This window comes from Crocodylus siamensis, chromosome 11, assembly GCF_052110815.1.
Source record: "Crocodylus siamensis isolate JL-2025a chromosome 11, ASM5211081v1, whole genome shotgun sequence".
Lineage (NCBI taxonomy): Eukaryota > Metazoa > Chordata > Crocodylia > Crocodylidae > Crocodylus > Crocodylus siamensis.
The window spans coordinates 66,334,809-66,361,570 of NC_143405.1; the positions used below are offsets into that span (position 1 = coordinate 66,334,809).

A 26,762-nucleotide genomic window follows, 5' to 3' on the forward strand; every position below is an offset into this window, starting at 1 on the left:
CTGATAAAGTCAAATTCAGGCCTGGTTAATTAATTAATCTTGACATGTCCCTCTGAATCCAGGTATCTTGTTATAGGTAATAATACTATGCTTTAAAATTACCCCCTCATTTTATGATATTCCACCACTCTCAAAGAAATGTTGCTTCCTCTTCTCTTTCCCCGTCAAATGAAGATGTGATAGTTCATGTGCCAGCCAACAAATGTACAGCATCAGCATTTTTTTAACAGCAATTACTTTTGAGGTATCAACATGGCTGATAAATTGATACGGTAACTTAAAAGCTATTACAGGCACCCAGCACCACAGAACAAGTTAAACCTATTTAGGCCTCACAGGCAGTTACAAGTTCCCCACTTCTATTTACTCTAAAAGGCCATTGGACCAGGGGGCAGACATCCTCCGTGGATCTCACGTCGGATAACTAAGCAACTTGCAAGGAAAGGGTAAATCAACCCATTAACTTATCAAACAGTGAAAAAATTAAGACAAATAAAAGAAATCAGATGGTGTTTCCAAACATCAGTAAAGATACACAAGTCAGGGCAAGAATTTAATCTCTATGTTTTCACTTGAAAAAAAATTAATACTGCTACAAAAATAGCAAAAAAAAAATTACTGAAACAGATATGCAGCAGAGATTGCACAAAGACTGCCAAGGATGATCAAGTAGTGATATAATATGTTGGACAAAAGCTTGTAAGCAAGTATGTCACGAGTGGAAAGGAAAGCTGTACCATGGGGATGTAATGCAGGGAGGCAACAGCCCTCTCCGTACAGCCGCGTAGAGACTCCACGTACAGATCTGACCACCAGTACTAGAACATTAGATATACACGGTTTGGCAAAAAGTGACAGTGATCTAAAGGAGAATTCAAGAGAACTGGTAAAACGTGATTGAGTCAAACTTTTAATCTAGGAGGAAAAATAAGTTTAGAAGATGACAGAATAAATTTCAAAGGTAGTGTTGGAAATGCAACCGTGGAATTAATTTCATACAAGGCTGAACAAGATACGGTATTGAAAATATCCTATGTTGCAACAAAATGGAGGCACATGCATTATTAGCATTGTGGAATCTATGTTTTTTTGGCACATGCCCCTTGAATCTGTAGCATGGACTGACTAAAAAGTCATTCAACAAATTCTTACAAAGGGGCAGTTCATGAGGACAGTTCTAGCATATGGAAACTAGCCTGACATTCTCTCTCCATACCTTTTCTTAGGGAAAGTAAAAGGACAAATATATGCAGACATCCTTTCACAGAAGCTTTCACACTTGCCCAGCTGAGAAATGAGTTAGCAGGCCAACAACGCTCACTGGACCAGGTCTCGAAAAAAGGCAGTGCAAAACAGTAAATAAAGGTTTCTTCCCTCTGCCTCCTTACTAAAATATCCATTACTTAAGGGAAACCAACTTGGCGTTCAGTTCTTTGATAGCACCACAAAAGGCACTAAGAGATGGATTTCAGCCCTCATTTCAGTTGCTGGGAATGAAAGGAGTGCTCTCAAAATCAGACAAAATGTCTTTGGGTCCCGAGGCACTGGGGAATGTGGCAGATCTCCCCATACCATGGCTTGCAGCAAATGTAACTGCCCTGATGAGAAAGCCTCTGTTCCAGTAAACAGTGAGCTTGGAGCCAACATTTACCACTTGTAAGCAGAAAGGGAAGCATAATTTTTTTTGTTTTTTAATTTATAAAAGTAGAGACCGAATCCTGATAAAGGCTCTCTCTACTGGGAGTATTAAGGGCAGGAGTAATGCTGCCACAGGAAGGAGTACATAGAGTTTTCCACCTAGATTAATGCCAGAGATGTCTTCAATCTTTTCTTAAGGTAAGTAGCCTCCACTTTCCTAAAGTGCATTGAAATACAAAGGGTAACAGCTGTCCCTGCATCTAGCATGGCTGCCCGACACGGATGGGAACCCAGGAGTCGCATCCTCGTGCCTCTTCATTCTACAAGTGCCACTAGACGACGCTGTGTTAGGATTCAATATAAATCTAAAAAACTAAGACTCGTTCACAGATGTAAACCTCCTTAGTCACCCCAAGTAATATGATGCACTGAAGTTTGTTTCTATGTATAACTGACAGTCAAATATTGGCTTTACGGAGGGAAAGTACCAGTAACGGAAACCAAAAAGGAGTTGTTTTTCTGCTCCTTCATAATAATTTGATTTGCAAAATCAAGCACTGGCATCTCATCACAATTTCCAAAAGTATCAGCAGGGTAATCCCAGGAGCTACTTTGTTTTGCCAAGATCAAACTGACACCATTCTGGATCACCTTTACAACATTTTACCGTTCCCAATTATGTACAGTTACTTACTTGTCTATTTAATTAGTAGACCTTGTATTAGTTTTACTTATTTTTCAAAACATGCAAAGATAAAAGATAAAAACCGTGCTTCGGTTACCTTGATACTTAAAAATAATCCTGAAAAACAAGTGCAGTTGCAAGAGTATTTAGACTGTTCAGACTCTTTGTTGCATGTAGTGATGACGTATAAAATGAATGCAGTGTAACACCAACAAGCATCTGTGTGTGTTTAAGGAACTTGCCACATGCCTTGTTAGAAGAGAAGTTCATCTTACCGTGGTTACTGGACTCGAGACCTGTACAAGTGCCTCCACACTTATATCTTGTACCTTGCCCTTAACAAGAGGAATTCTCATTACAGTACCATTAAATATTTGTTATAATAAAATGAAGCCAAGGACCATCTTTAAAGCTAGTTTTGCAGTTGATGAGAAAGAGCGAGTATAATCAAGTATAATCAAGACCCTGACCTGTCCAGCAGGAAGCTAGACCTAAATGCTCTTCCCTTCCTTCAGGCCTGTGTTCTAACTACCGGTTCTGGAGTTTACCCGAATTGGCTGCAAAGTGGAAACCTTTCCTGGATAAAACATGAAAATGAATGAAAACTGAACATACATGTAAATCTGCAAAGTATTTTGTGTTAAATCAATATTAGGTTCAGTTTACTTCACAGTACTGCCAAGTTTTCAGTATGTCACTGATTGTATATTAACATGGCTATACTGGAGGAGCTGAGGAGGTGGGGCCAGGGGTGGGAGGAAGGAAGCTATGGCATCTCAGAGGCTACTGTGCCTTTCAGGAATGGTGAACCAGCACAACATTTTGTTCTGAGTGACAGACTTGAACAAAGGCTTCAGATCCAATTGAAAAGCTAAAGCAAGAAAGCAAGGCTAAGTTACCACTAGGGAAGCTGACCATGGCAGAGGGAGGGCAAGTCAGAAGTCAAAAATCAAAAGAGAGAGGCAGGAGGGGGCAGCTGGGTGGACAGTGAATGACACCAACAAGGGGGAGAAAAAGAGTTGAATGCAGTGCAGCATAAAGGAGAAAAAAAGAGTAGATAGGGGAGGTCAGAAGAGTTGGAAGTGGCAACCTTGAGAGATGACGACCAATGCTCTCACCAGAATCTGGTCCCAGGTGGGCAGCGTGAGAAGAGATGACCTCCACTAAGATTGATTATATCATTAAATAGTAGTGTTGGTCTCTACAGATTTCCACCTCAACACTACGGAGTTTCGGCTTAGACTATTAATGTTTCACTCCATGAAGATGAAAGCTGAACAAACAGAACACCTGGATAACAAACTGACAGGCCACATTAACTATTCAGAAGTCTACAAGGAATAACACAATCATATCTGAGTCAATCTAGAGTAAATGTCACATTCTCCTCTGCTTCATTTTAAATGCACAATTAACCTTTCATTCAGAAACCGACAGCAGCAAAATTCTCCCCAATGTAATTCACTGTATTCAATTTTTTAGTGGGACAAATAATAAATATTATTGCTGTTTTCACTCCCAACATTGAGTCAATTAGGTGTCTACTGCCTGAGAATAACAGCATTTCTGAATACTAAGCTAATTCCTGACCAAGTGCATCGCAGTCTGTTAATGGTTAGTGATTTTTATAAGCCAACAGGGATGTTTGCTACTTGACCTGGAAAATCCCTTCCTAGAAAAGCCAGGTCTACAGCCTGCAGGACACAGCTGCATACTCTCCTCACTGCTACCTGGAAATTGTCAGCTCAGGGCTGATACGTCATAGGATTCTCTGTGCTCTCTCACTGACGCCAAGGAGCACCGCTGACTGGCCCCAGGAAGCGCTCCACCTAGTTCTCCTCTGCTTCAAGGAAGAACAGGGCAGAAGAGAGTCCCGAAAGGATGGAACTTGCTAAATTCCAAGTCTATTAAGGAAGGGATCTCTGAAGGCACGGAGCCCATGCAAACATAATGCACATGGGTGGAGTGAACACATGGCAACGTGCTGTGAATGAGACTCGTCTGATGCCAGCTGAGGACTCATGCACTGCTAACGCATTAAGAACAGCAGCCACGAGACCATCCTTTTGTCAGTCACTGACATCATCAGCACTATCACTGTCAAAGCTATTTCCATTTACGTTTGCAACAAGCCCTTAAAAACAGAAGCAAAGATTTAAAAATGCTGTGGCCCACTTATATGGCTGGAGAATGTGATGAATGGATCCAGAAAGGAGAAGGAACATAAAATTTACCTGGCGTTAACTCATCAGTTGTATACAGGGAAGGCCTGGCCAACCACCACACTGTGAGAACACTATGCACGTTTTACAGCACATAAAAAAGTTACAAGACTGTCTGCATGCACATATACTTCTAAATATAGGAGGGCCAGTGCAATTGTCTTGAGATCTGAAACAAGATAGTTTCAAGGGGACATCGAGCTCTCGTTCTCCTTGGCCCCAAGCATACCTCCCTGAAAAAACTGTCTCCCTTAGCCCCTGAGAATGCTACTTTACTGCACGGCATTTCTGCAAGAATTCATTACACGCAGTGAGTTAAATCCTCCTTTTCTCCAGAGACTCCTGCTGCACATCCTCCAAAGTGTCACATCCCACCCACTCCCCCAGCTCTGCACACAGCGTCTGCCCAGCATCACAACCACAATCTGTTTGGTCAAGAAGTGGGATTCCCTGCAGAGCTATTAAGGCTGCTTAATCATTTGGAAGAGTTTAATGCTGAGCAAATGAATGCACACCCTCCCTCCAGGGAGAACAAGCTGCCTTTTGGAGCACAGAGAGCAAGTGACTGGGAACAGAACAAAAATACCAGAACTGGGGAGAGGTAGGTGAGCAGCCCAGTGCCCCCAGCTTCTCTGTGCTGCTGATAACAAAGAAAACATTGGGAATGCTCGAGCGACCGTCACCTTTGGGAAACGGAGAAAATATCACCACATTTCTTCACAAACTGGAATGCTGCAGGAAGAAAAGGCTCACTAATCTCTCTCCTCATAGTGCAGAATACAATCATCACAAGGTCATTTTAATTTTCAAGGTTAGTTTGACCCTGTCTGTATAGTACAGTCTATTAAGCAGTTTGTTCCTAAAGTATTTAGTTATTAGTTAAATTAATGCACAACCTAGAACAGAGTAAACATCCCCACTGGCAATTTTCCAAGCAACCAAAATGAACTTGCAGACCAACTCTTAGTGATAACGTATACAAGAAAACTGTTGTATTTTGAATGACAGCTTTGAAATATTAAACATTTCTTCAGCAAAATGTTGACTGAAAATTTTGTTTTTAAACCACCAAATTGTTAATGGATCTAAGATTGAGGTCCTGAACTAAGCTCTTGCATTTAATTTTGTAAGTTCTGCATTTTGATTTCCATTTTCAATTATAGTAGTTTCCCAATGCATCATTCCCCTTTCGTGTTGAAAACCCAAATGCTTCAGCATCATACCAGTGTGTCGCCTCCAAGTGAAGCAAATCTGAGACCAAATGACAAGGTTCAGTCTCACTGCACTGTCCAAGGCAAACAAACAGCTTGTGGAAATGTAAACCAATGACAGAAATGAGCAAAGAATTAGGTGTTTTATGAAGTCTCGTTTAAACAGCTTGGCCGCTAAAATGAAAATGCCCTGAGTCATGTTATTTGGACTGTTCCTTTAATCTCCAAAACTTCATTTGGTATTGGGTAAAATCCTATTCTAGGCACTGCACTTTGAGAAAATCCAGTGAGTTTTCTATCCACTTTTCTAATGCATGCTGAGGTCTGGAAAATGAGAGGTAGGCATGGTCAGGGGAGAAAACCAAAACTGGTTGAACACCTCCCCAGAGCCTTAGTTTTATCCTGTGTGCATGGTAGGATCATGCATGAACATTTTAAAGCTGCAGTTTGGAAGCACCCACGCATGAACTGGGCAGCAAAATTCACAAACCTGTAAATAAAACTCCATGCCCCTACTTCCTCAGCCACCAGTTGCTTGGAAGAAGTGGCAAGAAGAAGATGACGAAGAAAAAAAAAATGCTCAACCCTTAGAATCAGTATTTACATACCCAGGAAGATAATCACTGTGACCTTGTCATCATTTATCTCCATCTGAATTTGTCTCAAGGACTAACATTTCTTTTAAGAACCAGCTACAAAAAAAAAAAATCTCATCCCCATTTTTCAGTCACACTTTTAATATTAAAAGTATATTAATATTAGAATTAACAGAGACTACAAGCAAGTTAGACACTGATGTGTGATATGTGCTTATAAACAAACCACTGACCACTTCTAAGACTAGAGACAGGTAGTTCGTCATTTCTGAGACCAATCATATGTACACCGTTTGTAAATGGTTAATACATATGACGACTTCTTTTTTTTTTTTTTTTTTAGGCAATTACTATATTTCCTTAGATTTAGAGTAATAACTTTCCCTGACTTCCATGCTAGACCCAGAAAGTCATTTAAGGGAAATGTTGCAAGAACTTAGGATAAGCCAAATGTATTTGTCAGCAGGAAAAAATGCCTTGGTTTAACTTAAGAAACTCCTTTTTTTAATATGTGCAATGTCAATGTTTTTATATCTGCCCAATCTGTTTCTCCTTACTGCTGATTTAAATCAGAATGTTATAATCCGTAGTGCTGTTTTGAAAAATTCTTGATATAGTATTAGCGAGCAATCCAGCTCTCCCTGGAAACAGATTGGCAGCTGGAGAGAAACCCAAATTTAACTGGGACTGCCAGAATGTTCCTCCAAACAGGATGTCAAACCATGAGTTGAGCAAATAATGTTTGAAGGTAATAAACAAACTCCATGTGTCAGCTGGTCTCCTTCATGTTCGGTTCTGTTTTACTTTATATGTAAAAAAACAAATATTTAGGAGGTGCTAATTCCACATAAAAAGGAAGTTTAAAAAGCCAATGAAATGCTCTGAATTATTACCTAACGGAACGAAAGAGGCAACTGAAATCCCAACATCCACCTAACAAGGAAAGCAACACAGCAAGACAGACCATCCAAAGCAGCAAACCAGCCTGACATTTCGGATTAGGAAAGGGATTATATGACACCGTGCCTGCAACAGCAGGGGGCTTGACTCCAAGCAGGGGGTGGGGGTGCTGCCTGGCCTGGGCTCCAGGTTGGAAGACTTTGACTCCAACCACAGGAACGAAACAGAAAACAAGCATAGTTCCCGAACAATTCCAGAGGGGAGGGAACAGTGGCATTCTGCGACCTCAGGGATGCCGGCAGCCTATATTTCATTTATTTTAACTGCTCTCAGTCTGATCTTGACCTGGTGCACAAGCCAAGAGTGTGCTTATATGGCAAGAGTGAAGGAAAACTTATTTTAGAACAAAGAAATTTAAAAAACATAGTAAGACTTATAAAAACGTGCACACCACATAAAGCACACTCATCTGTGTGGCACTCACTCAAATGTTCTAAACCATCACTTTTGCTGAACCAACTCCAACATTTGGATCGATACCATAAAAATCAAAACTGAAGTTGTGTCCACAAATAAAAATTTATACATCTACATTAGTTACCAGCGAGGTCTTGCACTTGCTGACAGTTGTTCAAACTAACCATTAGCCCCCTTCACAAAAGGGCCACACTTTTCTATGGACTGGCTCAATCAATCAGCTGATGAGCTGAGGGCTGTGGCACCAGCATTTCCTTGCAACTTCAGTGCTCAAGTGTCCCCTTCTGATGGAGACCAGGACATTCTGCCCCCACTAGGGGGCTCCAAGTCTTGGGCTCAAGAATAAACTACATCTTTTCTTTTAAAGTGAATTCACTGTAGATTAAACGGATGTTAACTGATCAGCAGCAGTAGCAGGCTGTATTACTTTAATTTTTAGGTTCCCATACAATGCCCCAACAGGATACAATAATACAAGGTTGTTCACCTGGACTGCAAATATGCTACTTTATAAGTCCACCATTAAGCCAGAGGTATTCATCCTTTAAATTAAAATATCATCTTATCCAAACCTGTCATTCAATGACAACAGAAAAGACTATGCTAGTATCAATAATTTACAAGATCATACCCCCTTACTCATGCTTCCTCACCCCCAGTCCTCAAACCCCATCCTCAAGTGTGCGTAACCTGCAGCAAAGACAAAAGGGGTTACATGAACTCAAGTGAGGAAAGTTTGCACATGGAGGGATTCTTTCCTTCTCATTCATAAACTCTTGTAAAGCCAACCTGAGTTTAGACAGACATGACGGAAGTCTCACTAAAGATTTAGAAGAATTGTAGTTATGAACTGAGCGTACATGACCCGGAAAACATTAACAATTAACATGAAACTCTCAGAAGCAATTTCACAAAGGTATTTTTACAGGCAACCATCAAAATATACCAATAGTTAAAGAGATGATATGCAAGGACTCCGATAGAAAAATAATACATTTCGTATGTTGATATTTTTGATAATTTAATGCCGCTCCAGGCAAACTGCAAGAAGAATTGAACAGGCACCCTACAAGTGGTAAAAATCAAGCAAGAACAGCACACCAATATTCAAAAACATCAACGATCAGGACTGTGAGAAACTGCAGGACTTATGCTTCATGCACAAGCAAACACTCCCAAGATCCAACATCTTTTGATGTTCTCTGCCATTGCAGGCACCTCTAGCCCTTAACATAGCCATCTCTTCAGGATAATACACAGCAACAGAAATTACCTGCATCCTGACCAAAAGGCAAAACTAACAGCGACATGGAAGTCTGGAGCTGCCACATCTTGCCAAATGAATGAGTTTGAAATCTCTTGAGTTACCCATATCAGCTCTTTCCATGAACCCAGCACTGAATGGGGATCCTTTGCAAATCCACCCTGATTGAACTGTTACTAATGCTGAAGCTGCCTTAATCCTGAAACAGCCTGTAGGAATATTGTTTCCTTACCAATTTATAATTTAGCTATTGATGCTAGAGAGAAATCCAGAAGCAGAATTAATTCTTTAGAATACAAGAACAAGGCACAATAATAAATACAACATATTCTTGTTTAGTGTAAACAGGTTACTTAAACAACTTCACTTCATTCAACAAGTACATATTTCAAATTCTTCTGGGGAGGATACAAGAAAACTGTAAGACTTACCTGATACTCTTCTGTTGAATCTGTTGATAACTGGAGCTGCAAAACAAAAATAAAAACGATATCAACTGAAGCTGAAAATGTAATTTGCTAACAGCAAATTCAAAATTGTCACATTTGATGGCACTATTATATATATATGAAATATATTTTAAAATATCCCATACTTATAAATACTTATTTTCATTAGTTGACATTACAAATTTGCATGAGTTTAGATACTCAGAGCTACACTTGATTTCCAATGGTGCCAGGGGGATGTGACTTGCAGAAATGTTCAGAATTGCAAGAGAACTTGCTGCAATATAACAAGGTCTGTACAGGCCCATATGATGCCAGGCTATAACCAAGCAATAATAAAACCACTCTCCACGAATCTGCTCAGGATCCTACAAACACTCAGAACTCTGCTTTGAAAAGGCAGACAATTATCTACATAGCACAGATTCATCTATTTGAGAGCAAAAAAAAGATCAATCTATTCCAACCTCCTGTACAATACAGGTCATATTTCATCCAAGTTAGTCTTCTATTTTTCTCTATTACTCATGCCTAACTAAACAGGCCTTCCAAAACAACATCCACCAGTCTTGATTTAGATGTAAAAAAGTCTACAACTTCCCTTGGGAGTTTGTTCCAGTGCTCTGAGTAGATATTCAAACTTTTTTTCTTATTTGAATTTACCTGGCTTCAGCTTCCAGCCACAGGGTTTTGTTGTGCATTTCTCCACTGCATTAAGGGCCCGCTGGTACCCAGCATGTTCTCAGCACTGCACTGCAATCCAGTTACTGTCTTGATCATTTTGTTAAGCTAAACAGACAGAACTGCTTACATCTTGCTGTAAAGTGTTTTCCAGCTTCTAGTATTTGTTGTAGCTTTCTCTACTCTCCATTTTTGCCAAAATCCTTTCACAACTGTGGGGTACAGAACTAGAGACAGTATCCCAGCACTGGTTTTTATCAAATCGTGTACTACCTACTTGCCGGTTTATACTTCTAAGTACCGAATTCAGCTTTCTGCCACAGCATGTTAAAGGGTCTTACACACTGCCCACTGATTGACCTATTCTGCATGAATGCGTTCAGTCTTTTTCAACCTGGCAAAGTTACCAGTCTCTACAACAGAGGTGGCCAACTTGCAGCATGGGCACCAAATGGCATGGGCAGGCTCTGCATGCTTCATGCGCAGCAACAAGACAGGAAGCAGAAAACAGAGCAGCAAGGCACTCAGGGAGGGTACAGGACTAATCTGTGGCACACCTGCCAGGAAGGTTGAACCTCACTGCTCTACATCTTGCGGCAATGAGTTCCACAAGTTAAGTACAAGCTGTGTGAAAAATACCTTCCTTTTGTTTTTATTTCAAACCTGCTTCCTAATAATTCTACTGCATGCCCCTAGCTCTAGTTTTGAGAGATGGTGAACAGTAAACCTCTATTTACTTACTCCACACCATTCATTATTTTATAAACCTCTATCATATTCCCCAGAGCTGAATATGACCCCCAAGCTTAGTTTTTTCTCCAAGCTGAAAAGTCGTAGTTTATTTAGTATTTCTTTATCAGGAAGCCTCTCCATACCCTGATCATCCTTGCTGCCCTTCTCTGCACCTTTTCAAGTTCCATACCCCTTTGGAGCTGAGGGGGGCCAGAACCACATGCATTATTCAATGTGGGCAATACCATGAATCTGTATCTTCCCATTGTGATTCAAATCCTTCTCAAGTCTCTGTTCTTCAGGGTGCACTACTTTGTGTTGTAGGTACTGCCTGCTTTCTTTGTTCCTACACCTCACATTTGAATGTATGCATTAATACATCCTGTTTCTTCCCAAATGCAGAACCAAATGTATTTAACACCTTTGCCTGTTCTGTATCCATACAGCGATCCTTCTTCCAACCAGGAAAGGAGAAAACTCAGAAATAGCAAGAAAAGACTGAATGATACTGTTGAAGACAATGGCACTAGCATAAACACTCCCATCGCTCTGCTAATGTGGAAGAAAGCATGGCCAGGCTAACTGGGCAAATAACCACAGTCCCTTTCATGGAGGGAACAGTGAAACTATGCAATCAAAGCCAGACAGCCCCGACCTACTGCTGCAAATGGATAAACTGGCAGAGCACTACAGAGAACAGTGCACACGACCAATTAAGAGACACACACACCACAGCTATACCAACAGAGTCACGCCAGTAGAGAAAAAATCTTTCAAGTGAAATAACAGATGACAAGAACAATGGATATAAGAAAAGTAATACAGCCTACAGCGTGCAGGTCATCCATGGAGAGACAGTATCTTGAGAATTGTATCTTTTTCTGAAGGAAATGAAAAGGAAAAAGCAAAAAGTCTAGAATTTACACTGACTGATTTATCAGCGTTTCCGTATCTAAACTTCAAAGCATAACAAAATACAGAGCTGTTCTCAAGAACAGTTATCTTAAGTAATGTATGAACCCATGCATAAGACTTAAAGCAGCAACAGCATACTGGAGTGAGATGAAAGTCTTATTAAGAGCGTGTCAAAAAGGGTTTTGCACTCAATATTTTTAAAGCTTATTCCTTTATTTTTATTCCTCTGTAGGTTTTATAATGGCAATTTGGTTGTAGGACTAAATGTGTGCATTACAAACACAGAATTTGTATGCCATATAGGTCAAGTTTGGTTATACAGACTTAAATGGAAAGGAAAGCATAAAAGAATTTACTTTTCTGAGAATTCCTTAGAGCAATAAATTTCCTCTACAGGCTTGGTGTGGGCAAGTGCACTGACTATAAATAAAGTCATCATCCCAGACTTGTCTAATTACCCTGGCTCCTGTTTTCGTGAACAGTAGATTTGGAGCTCATATGCTATCTGCTCAAAATGCTTAATTGTCCACATGGCCTTTCTAAGAGCTAGCCCTGATAATCTAGTGATTTTAACTCTGCAAGTGGTCACTTCAAGACCATCAGTCATGACATCAGGCTAGAAACAAATCAAAATCTACCTCTATTTCTAGAGGTGTCAAGCTTGACACGCATGGTTTGCCACACATTTTTCAAGTTGCTGAATAATTTTTAAATGAATTAAGCCCATTCTAATATTTTACCACAAATAAAAAAGCCAGCACATCATACTTGGTATTATTAGCATAACCAAACAAAAAAAAATAAAGTTAGTTACCAGACATGGTAACATAGAAGTGCTCAGTACATTTAAAATTCCCCATGTTTCACTGCAGACCAACACAGGCAGCACAGAAAGGAGATTCTTTTTGCTGAAATACAATTTCATCTCATGAGTAAGGAAAATCAAATATTTCTGCAGCTCCCCACCAGCAGGAAGTTGTCCCTCCACCCCACTTCGGAGCAGGGGGTCTGAAAGAAGTGGCGGCAGAGTGGGCACAGCTCCCAGGTGTCGGGCCCCTGTGTGGACGCAGGAAAAGCCCACCGTCTCTGACACACTGCCAAAGCCACCCAGCCCACGCTGGACCAGAGCTGGGTTCTTCCAGCCCACAGCTTGTAAGAGATTGCTGTTGTTGGCTCCTGATTTATAGGCCATACAAAAAATGCTTTTAAAAGGACCTGAATGTTAAAACAAAACTCAACCATTTGGCAACTGTCCCTCTCACCAGGCTGCTAGCAGTGAAAAGGTATCGCCTGCTATATTATTTGCAAACATGAACCAGGAGAAGGGTGCAGCCTCTCTCAGCCAGCACACTATTGTAGGGCAGAAGCCTCAACAAGGCACGCGGCTTGGGCAGCAGCAGGTCTCTCTCTGCCAGGGAAGACTCTCTCTTTTTAGAAAAAAAAATTATGCTTAAAGTGGTTTACTTTATTAGGAAAATCAGAAGGCAAGCAAAGAAACCCACACTTCTGCATATTTAAAAACCAAAAACAAACAGCCAACTAACCAATTACCTCTTGGGAGGGAAGCTTTTAAGTTCTGACCAACAGTTAAAAATATCCTGAATTAAATTTCAAATATGACTATGTATACTAAGGCCCAAACTTAATATTAATCATTTAAGCAACAAAAACTTCATTCCAGTTTGAAATCATTTGCCTTTTAATTTCACTGATTGCTCTCTTGATTTATCAAAATGTATCATATTATCATACCATTTATAGTTTGAAAAAAGAAGAGTCAGTTTTTTTAATCGCCTTTTATGGCTTCTATTCCTCTGCTGCATGCCTGCGAGTGATAAACCAAAAATGAACTCATCTGTCAGTGGTTACATGTTTATGTAAACTACTTTATTTTTTTTTTAAATCATGACTCCAAACTGAGACGACGTCCTCAGAGTGCTCCACAGTAAAGCTTGCCATCATCCCCTGTGTGATGGTTTACAACTAACTTGGTACCCGATACATCTGACAATGAAGAACAGTGGGGCCGTCAACCTTCTGGCCCCATGGGCCAGATGCGTAGCACAGGGTTGGTCGACAGGCTGGATCCAGTGTGGGTGGCGCACCAGGTCTGTGCACAGAGCATCTGAATTGCTGTGGCTCTGGAAACAATTGCCATGACAATTAATCCTTCCACCTCTCCCCTGCTGGTGCGGAGCCCCATGGACCAGACGACAGCCCTACGGGCTGGATCTGTCCCACACACTGGAGGTTGAACCCCACTAATGAAGAGCGACTGAGCCACGACAGACCACTGAAAAGCTACTAGAACTCAAAAAATCTTTGAATCCAGATGCTAGAGATCGCTGTCCCCATCAGAAAAGCGCACACAGCACTGCCTCAAGGTCCTTCTACAGACACCGTGTGACGGTTTACAACTAACTTGGTACCCAATACATCAGACAATGAAGAACAGTGAGGGGTCAACCTACAGGCAGGCACTTTCATAGGAAGAGACTATGCAATGTCAGAAACTGTCTGATGCCTCCTGTCAATCAGCCAGGCAGGAACTAGTTGCATATAATTTAGCCAGATGAAGGCTGTAATGACTTTCCTTCCTTTACCTAACAATATTTATTTTCCTCTAAACTATTTTTTTTCACTGCTTGGCTACTGTACCAGACCCACAAATGGGACTGATATCAGACAACAAGCAGCACTGCTGGCTTTTAGCCAAACCACCTTGGGCTATGAGCTACTGAAGTCAGGCAGCAACAATACCCTGGGTCCCTGCTCCTCCCAACTCTCTCCTTCAAGCGTCCTCTAGCTAGTCAGTCCCCAAAGAGACAGGGCTTTGCGGTGGTCACTGCTTCTCCCTGGGATCTTGCTGTGCTCTTGGGGCTGGTGACCAGCATGTGGGGAGAAAGGCAAATACCTGAAGTGTTGTTTCAACAGCAGTTTGAGGCAACTGCACTTGGAACCTGCACCGCTGGCTCCAGTTCTTCAGGAAAATCAATGAGGATGAAAAGGAGAATGTGACAAGGTGGCAGCACTGCAATCCAGAAGCGCAGACATGAATTATACATGTACATGAAGCTACGTCAAGCCGTGGGGCCCAGTTTACCTAGATGAGTGCCTCAAGCCGTGGAACAAGGAATACAGTGATCACTCTGCTCCTCTAGATCAAGAGGACTATCACAAAGGTGAGGCTTGTTCAATCAGGAGACATTTTTCAAGATGAGGTGCAAGACTGCAGAGCACTTCAGCACCAAGCACCTCACTACTTTCCATTTCAAGCACTGGGGGCATACTTAAGTTTGCTTCTGCCAATACACAAACGACAGCATACAAAAATAACTCCTTCCAGTCTGTTCTGTCCTCCCACCCCTCCACCCATAGATGGGAGGATCAGGAAAAGATCCATTCATAACAACTAGTCATATCACTTCTCACCACAGCGATGGGTGTACTTTAAGATTCTGAAAGGGGTGGGGAGAAAAAAATGACTTCTATAGTCTTGATACAAAATCCAAATTATAGTAATTAAAAGCAAATAAAGATTTGCTGCAAATAATAATAAACGGAGCTCCTTGGGATTGGACTTGTCAAGTTTGTGCTGGAAAGCTCAGACAAATTAGCAGGATAAATCTACAAGTTGGCATGTGCCAAATGACATGCTAAGAGCCACTGAACTCAAACATGACCCTATTCTGCATATTGTGAAAGGGGGGAAAATATGGAGATTTCTCCCCAGTGTTCTGGCTTGGAGATTTTTAACACACATGCCCACATACATGCAGCTACAAATGACTTGCCAAGGCATATTCAGCTCACAGAGTTCTCCCTAGCTGTGGCCATTAAGCCCAGCTCTGCTCTGTACACCTCTAAGCAGGGCTGGAAAAAACAAACAAGGAAGGAGAACGTAAGAAGCACTGAACTACCATCAGACGGTGCTCATTCTCAGATTGCAGACATGGGACATGCTTTGAAAATATTCAAACCAAATACATTAATTAGTAATATTATTTGCCAATTTGCATGACAAAGCTCAAACCTGAAAAATCCACTTTTCCTACAATGCATGGAATTTACCATAGCCAGTTTAGTGGAGAATAATGAAAAAAAAAATGTTAGTACACCCCCCGAGCACATTTCTGCTCCAACAGTCTGTTTTATGAATGGTTTAACAGTTTTCTTTACATTTTCATTTAGAATTTAATGAAAGCTACAAGAAGCTGAACTTGAAGAGGAAAGTGGAAAAATCAGAGTAATTCTTTTAGTGATCCATCAATTGCGCTATTCTTACGCTTACTAACAGTTGCTAAAGTATTTATATTAATGGGTGGGTAAGTTCATCCAGTACCCAAGAGGGACTTGTTTTTCTTGCATTTGGGACTCCAGGCCAATTTTCTGTCTTGCTGAACAGCCGAGCTGCTGGTTTCAAAGTGCATCCCCAGAAACACCCTGAGCAGGTAAGCTGCCACTGTTATAATGATGGACTGCTGGAGTTTACCTGCACAGCAGCATCTGTGAAAAAACTAATGCAAGAGAGCTGCAGAAAACACAACCCTCCATGAAGTCTCTCCTTCAAGAGTCCTTTCCCTTCAGATGATGGGATAAAAATGACACCGCAGGAATGGACTTAAACTAAAAATCCAGAATGCTAATAATACGTATTTAAAAGGTCAAACAAAATTACCTGAACAACACTTAAGATCACACTGGCTGCTATTAAAGCTACAAATGCCAGGGGGAGCTGGGAATAAATCTGTTGAGGTGCCTGGCTCTGTGGAATGCCATGTCAAATTCTGATAAGGACGTGCGAGACTACAGCTGTCAAGCCATTTTTCTCACACTAAAATGTTAATGGACTTGTACCAATACAAACAATTATGATGGTGAGAAAGTTTAACAGACTCAAGTATCAACACTTCAGGATTTCCAGCAATGAAAACATTTCCCAGGCTCCTACAGACTCAGGACTTCTACCAACAGACAAACAGTTAACTGTAGTAGATACTGTACATGTTCAGGCTATTGTGCAACACTCATGAACTCAATTCAAACAAGCATGTTAAGAAAGAGTCAATACCTAGTTTTACCAGGACTGGCAGAATTGCTCCACAGTAATATTTTTTTTATTCTTGAATCTCACTCGAATAAAGGCAGGGTAGAGAAGCATCTTATAGACTAACTGGATCAGAGATGCATAAAATTTCAAGAGCAAAAAGCTCACTTCATCAGATGCTACTGACATACGCTGGGAGCAGAAAGGAGCCATCATTCAGGGTTGGGGGCAATAAAAGAACAGTGGGCTATGGGTGCCCCTCTGCACTCAACTTGCATTGAGGAAACAATCGTACTACACAAGGAAATCCCAATTCACACTGCCAAAGAATTCAAGCAGCCTGACTGAAGTCCGAGTGCAAGTCATAGAGAATGAATAACCGGAACAGCCATGCAACATTAACTGACATTGCAATGTTTGACCAACACAGCCTTCTCCTATTTCTCCCTGACATTTTAGAAATCTTGGCAAATGCTAAAAGCTTTTGTTGAGGGTTGATTTTAGGAGATTTGCATTATAAGGGGTACCCATTCGGAGCAGCACATGCAAAGGATGTTTTACAACCATAGAGCCAGACACAGTCCTCAGTAAGGTAGGGAATAAATCAGAATGATGCAACATGGCAACAGCTAAGGATGTGGCTGTATACTGACAGCACAATAAAAGAAGTTAGGGACTTAAGTCAACAGGGTATATTGTGCAGAATAAACAGCTGACGTACAAGGAAAGACATACAAAAAGGTACAAAGCAAGGAGTGGGAGAAGACTACCGAGTATTCAGAGCAAGAGAAGGAATGTAGGAGGGACATGAGAGCAGAGCCAGAGGTGAGACGGTCATCAAGAACCTCGGGAGGAGAGGGAGGACGAGGAACCCAAGCTTGCTCCTGGAAGACCAAGCAAAGACAGAGGGATTTGAGAAAGAGGACAGCAACCTCTCCCAAAACCAACACTACAGAGGTTTCAACAGTCAAAAGGAAATTTGGGCAAGTACCACCCAGGACTTGAGCAGCTAGCACAGATCTTTTTAGGATGCTGAAGGCAGAATCTGGCAAGAGCCATCATGAGGAAGCAGGCTAGAGGGGACTAGAGAGAGTGTTGTGTTAAAAACTCGTTACTGTTTTACGTTACTGGTACAGCCATGTTCATCTGAAGTCAGGCAGAAGGCATGGCAGAGATGGACCTCGAATCAGAGACCCATCAGCTTCCGTGAGCCAGAGTTCGCTTCATCACATGCTGTGAGAGCTCGGGTAATACGCATACATTATACCGTAGCTTTAACGGTAAAAGGTTACAGCAAGATACCCTGTTGTTCCTCCATCACTAACAATACATTTTGTTTTTGTTGTGTGAACACCAGTTAAATTGAGATCGGCCCCAAGCTGTTGTACAACTACTGCAGGTGCTCATTCCTGAACGCAGGCAGTTGAATGACAGTAATACGAGCAGCTGCTTCTGACTAACATGCTGTTGCAAAACATACAGGAAAAAAGCATGGCACTTGATCAGCATTCAGCTTCTACCAGAAACCAAACCTTAATTCAGAAATCGTTTTCCATTACATATACTGCATTTAAGGGTATCCAGTCTGTAGTACACATTAAAATTCAGAAAATGTCTGCAATGTGCAGACTGAGCCTTTAATTGGAATCATGTCACAGCCACCAGCTCACAATACTGCAAATGTAAATGATGGATATCTGCACTTGGCAGACTTTAGAATACATTCTTACTGCACAGATAGCATCTTTAAATAATGTAATATCAGGATACAGATGGGATCTTGAAAATCAAATACTTAATATCCTGGAGCAATCTTACAATACTGTCCACATCTAATGTAATGTTTGCTAGCAATCTGAGCTACTTAAAGGCAACAGTAATATTTATATGCAACCACTATCTTCAAAAAGGAAGAGCCAGACAGCCTGATGTAACAACTGGTCAACACAGCCTTCACCTGGAAAGACATTCAAACACTGGTTGTTGTGTAAAATGGACATGTATAATGCACTGCTCTGTCAAGCTTCACAAGTTGGTAAAATCTGCAAAACTGTCCTGGCTAAACGCACAAGGAGAAAAACAGTGGACAAAAGAGGTCAGTCTGAGAAGTGTGCATGATGCATACAGAATAGGCCCACTGCCGCATGTCAGAAGACTCGATATATCGAGAGTCACACAATTATTTTTAAAACAACAAATTTAAAAACTACTTGTGTAGTCCAAATCCCTCAGTCATAAAATAATACTGTTCTGGGTCTTTAGTTCTCTCTTGTTGCATTGGCAGAGAAGGAGTTAGCCACAAGTCTGAATTCAGGCACGAGGAAGGGCATGGTGGGACTTTTGAGACCAACTGATTCAGAAAAGGATGAGTTTTCATGGGCAACAACATACTTTGTCTGATGAAATAAGCTGTTGCCTACAAAAGCTCACGTCTCGCTGAACCAGTTATTCTCTTCGGCATTATCAGCTAGCCCTGACAATATACACTCCAGGGCACTCCAGGAGCTGGCGAGTGTCATAGCCCAGCCCCTGGCACGGATCTTTGAGAGCTCCTGGTGCTCTGAAGTGCCCGAAGACTAGAAGAAGGCCAATGTGGTACCAATCTTTAAGAAAGGGAGGAAAGTGGATCTGGCAAACTACAGGCCCATCAGCCTGACTTCTATCCTGGGGAAGGTCTTAGAAGAGTTTATTAAACAGGCCATTCTTATGCACTGGCCGACGCCAACATCCTGAGGGATAGCCAGCACGGGTTTGTTGCGGGTAGGTCTTGCTTGACCAATCTCATCTCCTTTTACGACCAGGTGACCTATCACCTGGACAAGGGGGAAGAGATTGATGTCATATATCTTGAGTTCAAAAAAACCTTAGATCTGGTATCCCATGATCACCTCTTGGCGAAACTAGCTAACTGCAGCCTCGGGTCCACCACGATCTGCTGGCTGGGGAATTGGCTCCGTGGTCGGACCCAGAGGGTGGTGGTTGACCGGAGCCAATCGTCTTGGTGCGCTGTGACCAGTGGGGTCCCCTAAGGCACTGTCCTTGGACCCATATTGTTCAACATCTTTATTAATGATGTGGACACTGGAGTCAGGAGCAGACTGGCCAAGTTCGCCAATGACACCAAACTTTGGGGCAAAGCATCCACACCTGAGGACAGGAGGGGGATACAGGCTGACCTGGACAGGCTCAGCAAATGGGCGGACGAGAACCTGATGGTGTTTAACACCGAAAAATGCAAGGTCCTCCACCTTGGGAAGAAAAACCTGCAGCATTTTTATAGGCTCGGCAGTGCTATACTAGCTAGGGCTATGGATGAAAGGGACATGGGGGTCAGGATTGACCGCAAGATGAACGTGAGCCTTCAATGTGATGCTGCGGCTAGTAAAGCAAGCAAAACGCTGGCTTGCATCCATAGATGCTTCTCAAGCAAATCCCGGGACGTCATTCTCCCCTTGTACTCGGCCTTGGTGAGGCTGCAGCTGGAGTACTGCATCCAGTTTTGGGCTCCATAATTTGTGGAGAAGCTTGAGAGAGTCCGGAGAAGAGCCACACACATGACCAGAGGTCAGGAAAACAGATCTTACGATGACAGGCTAAGAGCCATGGGGCTCTTTAGCCTGGAAAAGCGCAGGCTCGGGGTGATCTGACAGCCACCTATAAGTTTATCAGCGGTGTTCACCAGTATCTGGGGAAATGTTTGTTCATCAGAGCGCCCCATGGGATGACGAGGTTGAACAGTTATAAACTACTGCAAGACCGTTGGACATAAGGAAGAATTTTTTACTGTCCGAGCCCCCAAGGTCTGGAACAGTCTGCCATCGGAGGTGGTTCAAGCACTACATTGAACACCTTCAAGAGCAAATCGGATGCTTATCTTGCTGGGATCCTACGACCCCAGCTGACTTCCTGCCCTTTGGGTGGGGGGCTGGACTCGATGATCTTCCGAGGTCCCTTCTAAACCTAATGTCTATGAAATCTATGAAATCATCCTACCAAACCTTCTGCATGTCTTGGTATATTGTAAGAGAAGTTCATGGACAAGACAGGAGGAAAGCTGTCAAAGTGAGTATGCCACTGCACTGTCAAAGGCAGAAAACAAATTAAAATAAAATAATACGCTGTATTTTCTCATATACAACATGCCCCCCCCTTTGTTTCTGGGAGGCAGAATGTAGGGGAAAAAAATATTTTTCCAGAGTCAGGGCCACTGTGTAACGAAGGACGTCCTCTTGGATACAGAGTGTTCAGGAAGCATGGCATCAGAAACTACACAGTCTCCTGCAATGCCACATTTCCTGGACACTGTATCCAGAAGGACACACATACTCTGTGTCATACAAGGGTAGGCCCCAAATCCTTGCAAAGGGAAGTAGCTACTTCTTTACAGGAAGAAGTTATTTATATAAGTTCCTGTAAGTACAAGCATTGTTTCCACATAACAAGCTACATTAAGATACTACCAACACCTCAAACGCTGCTTCAGGCACAAGCTACAGGACTCCGCCAATATATACAGCTGCATGACAGTTAGCACAAGACTCTGCCCCTTTGGTTTGCTGAGCAGACACAAGCAGCTGCTATCCAGGCAGCTGCATGGCATGCACAATGTCTCCAAAAGTACTCCTTTTCCAGCAAAGAAAATAGCTTCCCCACTTAAAACATGCACCCCAATTTTGGGGAGCAGGAGGGAGGTGCATATTGTAGATGAGAAAATATGGTATTCTGTAATCTTAGGCAGCAGTAGAGGATGAGAATACATTTCCAAACACACGTTTTTCACAAGTACAGGCACATAGATTCCACAAAGATTCACATTCTCTTGCACGATATTTGATCTGTATTGTTTTTCCATACAGTAGCATAGAGCTAAACAAATGCTTTCTGAAAAATGAGTTTACAAAAAAAGACAGCTGTTCCTTGGGAATTAGATGTGGCATCTCAAAAGCAACTCGACAATAAACAAGCAACTCAACTTCCAATTTTAATTCCCCTTTTTGTCAGGGTAAGTGGCTTACAGAATAAGAGGGAAGCAGAACATGTGATAATGTTTGATTTCAGTAAGGCTTTTGATATAGTTCCATTTGACATTCTCATTAGCAAACTAGGAAAACATGGTCTAGATGAGAACACAATAAACTGAGCTAAATACAATTGTAGAACAGCACTGAAACAGGATTTCAAGTGGGGTTCTGCATGAGTCTATTCTGGGCCTAGTTCTAATTGATATTTTTGTTAATGGTTTGGATGACAAAATAAACTATATTCTTATGCATATGACAACGGAAGCATTTTGGAGAACAGGATCAGAATTCAATATTATTTGAAATGACCATGTACATTTTTGCTGCTAAGAACACACATGAACTCAAAATTCAACCAAGCCTTCTTTATGTATAAACAAATAGAGTACAGCATTTAGCTCTTGGTGTGTGTGGTGGGACAGTAGGGGGTGCTACTACGCTAAGCCCCCCACCACACTGTGCCCAACCCAAAACCACACTTCAGGAGTCTCCCCAGGGGCACCTGCTTCTGACCCTCCCCCTTCCTAAAACACACGTGGCAAGCCTGGGGTGACGCTGCCACCACACAGGCCATGGTCTCCATTAGGGCTCTGTGCCACCTGGTGTACACAGGCCCAGGTGACCTTGGTGGGAGGGTACTTTGCCCACTGGTAATATTTCTGGGTTTTTCTTACAGCTTGAAGCTTTCCAAGGTAATCTTAGATATGTGCTAGAGGTAGTTAATAAACAGCCAAGCTCTTCTGGGACCAAAAAAGCATCTCTGACCCCTTTTCCCTCATATGGGAGCCAAACAGCCTTTTAATGATCAAAGAGAGAGAATAGGGAGGGGGATATCATAAAGGAAGTTGAAAGAAATACCTTGAGCAATTCCCAGTTCATTGAGTCTTGTAAATATGAGCTCAGTGGTTCTTTTAATATGCAACTTCCTCCACATAGATCCTAATTTCTGGTTAGGGTCCCAGTTTCTACTTGCATATCAGCTTCAGGCAGCTGCCTAAGTATGATGCTTGTCTGTATTCCAAGAGATGCCTGCCCAAGGAGGGAGTACCCTCAAGACCAGGTGACCTGACTTTTAAATCATTTCTCTGACCTCATCACCTGGTTCCAATCATAAGCATGCATTATTTGATGCAGACCAATCCTTTTAAAAGTTGTCAGCATCCCCAGGTAGAAGGCCCACGGCCCAAAAGCCATCCCGGCAAAAACTCAGGACAAAGGACCTAGATACAGGAAGTGGGGATGGGAGGAGGTCCTCTCCAGCCCGGCTGCCCAGGTGACTATGCTGACCTAACAACACACAGTTTGAAAGGAGGAAGGGGAGAGCAAGCGAGCTGCCCCACTGCAGGGCAGGGAGAGATTTCTTCACAGTGTGAAGAGGTGCTTTGCTGAAAAGCAACATCATTGAGGAAAATGTGAAACAATCCTAGCTTTCAAAAGCTTTGTTCTACACGTTTTTCCAAGGACAGGAGCAGGCAAAGCAAACCATTGCTTCTGTACAATTATGTCCATGGGAACTGCTAGGTTCTCTGGCCACCCCAGCAAATCACCAATGCCAGGCCCAAGTCTGTGTCAGGCCCCTGCCAGAGGGCACAATTTATTATGCAACTGCAAAACTCAAGTAACGTCAAACAAAGACTCCTCTGGGCAAAGCAAGACAAGGCCTCACCTTCCATCCCCCTTCTCTAAAAGGAGCATGCCCTTTCTATCAATTCCATGTGATGGATAGGGGCTGTCAGCCTATTTCCTGGCTGGTGCACCCTATCACTGTATCCGAGAAAGTCCCTAGCACACAGTTGCCACTAAGTGGAAATGGCAGGGCAATTTCCCAGCGGTGTTGCTCAAAAAGGGCCATTATATTGCTCTGATAATTCAGCAAATACATCATCCTATTAAATACAGACAGACTTGAGTAACTGCAATATTTGGTCAGCCAGCATAATTTAGTTTAATATATAAACTATCACAATGCCAAGATTATAATTGTCTTCATCCCTTTATATCACTTTAATCTGCTTTACAGATAAGTACAAGTACAAGTACAAGGTCTTTGCTCTGGAAAGTTCACAATGCAGGGAGGGATACACACCAAGCATGGGAAAGGATTTTAAAGTGACAGGGTTGAAGTTTGCAAGTGTTCTGTTAGATCCATGAGAGTTTTAGTGGTGGGATTAGTTTAAGTTTTCCCAGTATATTTTGTTCACACTTAAAGGAACAAACTGTCTATATCAGTGTCATTAAAAAACAAACAAACAATCTCATGGACATTGTCCCTCCCATCTGATCACAGAGACTGCTGCCTCTCCCATTAGCAGTAACATAGCATCCATGATGCAGTTAGTGAGAACTTACAAGGAACGAAAATATTAAGGAAATATGGAATTTTAGCATGCTAAATACAGCTTAGTTTGTTTTTGAGAACTTTCATTAACCACAGCAACTCTCCATCCCATCTGGTCTCTTTGTTTCTCAAAAGGAAGTGGAAACAAAATGGACTAGAGGTCAACCTGGACCCAAGTTTGGGAACTTCTGGTTTACAAAGTGGTAATATACATGACCCTAGATTTGTTTCTAGGATGTATATCATTATTCTTCAACCACTTACTTCACAGTAGACCCTTACTAATTTATAATGTTGACAAAGGAATACTGCAAATTAGCAAAAAAGGAACATAAAATAATACAAACCAAAGATAACACAGTAGCCAATAAGCATTATGCATTTTGGCAATTAAGTTCTAAATTTGCAGCATTGATAATACTAATAAAAGGGTCTGTAATGTATTTTGGGAAAAAAGACTTCATTCATTATAATTTCCATTGAAGTATTTGACAAACAGGAAGATATGGAGGTAACAGAGCATGTTGCAAACAACCATGTTCCAAAACAAGGGAAGAGTAAAGGGAATGCCATTTTGTGAGAGGAAACTTCTGAAACCCACTTAATTCTTGATGCGAAGTGGGCCTTGAAACCGTATATACTGTCAAGTTGCAAGTGGTTGTACTGACACCAAGCAAGGAACTCCTGATGTTCCTACTTTAGTAGAAGGCAAGGATATTTGGGAAGATTATACCTATAAGTGAACCAACTACATGGTTGGGAGAGATTTTAGACACGCTTTCAAGCACAATGTACCAGAGGAAAGCTAATTTGTACCCAAAAGCTTATCAAAAAACCTCTCTCAACCAAAATGAAAGGCAAACATTCTTCAATGACAAACTCTTTAATCTTTAAACCCCTGATCCTCAACCAGGACAATATAAGCACCCTGGAGTGCCTTGCAATCCTTTCAAAGTTGCAGTGGTGTGCCATGCAATGTTAGCACTATTAGGTGTGCAAACATGATTTATAAGATAAATCCAGAGATTTCAAATAGGAATCCATAGCCTCCAAAACATTCTGACCTGCTGTGGTTTTCACAAGTTCTTTGCAACAGAATTATTGCTCTATTTTTTTTTCTGTAGTCAAACAAGTAAAAACAGAGAGCTGGCATTTTCAGAGGAGTACCTTGAGCCTAAAAATGTTTAAAGCCACTGTTTAAAATGAACACTATTATAGTAAAATATAATATAAAAAGAACAAGAATTTGTCTTTCTTGGCCATTCTTTTGGAAAATTATACCCATTACAGTCTTCTCTTTAGCTTAAGATCCTCTACTATCCTTAACATATTCAAATAACATACCCTATTCAAACCCTGCAGGCTGTTCCCAATTTCTGTATCAATGCTGATAATATAAAGGCAGAGTTGATCATATTCTGGCTTCTGTTTGATTTCAAGTGTCTCTGAAAATTATGTGGCCTCCAATTACCCTGTTGCAGTCTGCCTTTTTTTTTTCCTAATGCTGCTATTCCTTGAGTGCCTGATCCAACAGCGCCTAAACAAAACTCCTGTTGAAATCTGCTTGATTTCTGCCCAAGCTGGAGCTGGAGGGCTGATCCTGAGACTATGTTTCAAGAGGGAATTAATATGTTTATATTTAATTATTTGAAAAGATTACTTAATACTTTCTTTGTGCCTTTTTTGCTTCCTTGTGAGAGGTGAAAAGGCTTTAGATATTAACTAAGTTTAATTTTAATAGTAGAAAAACCAGGTGTTCAATTCATCCCGTTTGCTGGAGGCCTAGTGGAATTATAAGTTACATATCTCTAAAGCTACTGACACTTTGACACCTGAGTGTCAACATCACAGAAGACTGAAATTCAAGTAGCTTGAAGAAAAACTGGTTTTAGACAGACTCTTCAAACCCTGCTGCAGCTATCTAATTGAAAGCTATGGTGAGCACTTGGGGGGGCGGGGAAGCTCTCAGAAAGAGCACCATCATCCACTCAGCTGCAAGTTCAAAACTGAACTCTTCATTCTCAACTGCAAGGATTTCCCCAAATGCACAGAAAATAAGAATTGCTATTATTAAAATAACAACACTATGCTTGCTTTTTATAAAATCCTTTAGTCCTTCATAAATTGTGAACAGCAAAAAAGGGCAGAGTGACTGACTTTGCAGGTCACCTTTGAAAGAAACTGAATTTCCTCTCTATCCGAGTAGGACACTGAAAGAAAAATGCTGAACAACATGCTTTCTTTCTGTTGTTCTCTTGATAATGTGAGAAAGATACTCTGTGTCTGAGTTTATTGCTCTTAAATACCCTCACAATAAAACATTGAGAAACTTTGCTTTCATGTTGTGCTTGTCTCAGCTGCCATTTATTGATTTATGTTGAGTTCTACAAATCACTAGAGATTTATCCTCTAACTGATTTCTATAGAAAGGTCAAGGTGGCCACTGAAATCACCACCTTAAAGGTCAAAATAAAAAGTTATCAGAAACATACATCGTACTATTATAATTACAGTGGGTATCAACTATCACAGGGTCCAAATTCCAGACCAACTGACTTTCGATGGCAGAAAATATAGCCAATATTT

The 26,762-nt window shown here is 41.5% G+C and overlaps 1 protein-coding gene across 1 annotated transcript in view; it reads right to left on the reverse strand.

The window, feature by feature from the left end:
* The window catches only part of PRKAR2A (protein kinase cAMP-dependent type II regulatory subunit alpha), a 79,833-nt gene that overhangs the window by 35,262 nt on the left and 17,809 nt on the right, over positions 1-26,762 (reverse strand). Inside the window, exon 2 of the mRNA XM_090021060.1 lies at positions 9,425-9,460. Coding sequence (XP_089877186.1) covers positions 9,425-9,460 — 36 coding nt within the window. The remainder of the gene's footprint in view (positions 1-9,424; positions 9,461-26,762) is intronic.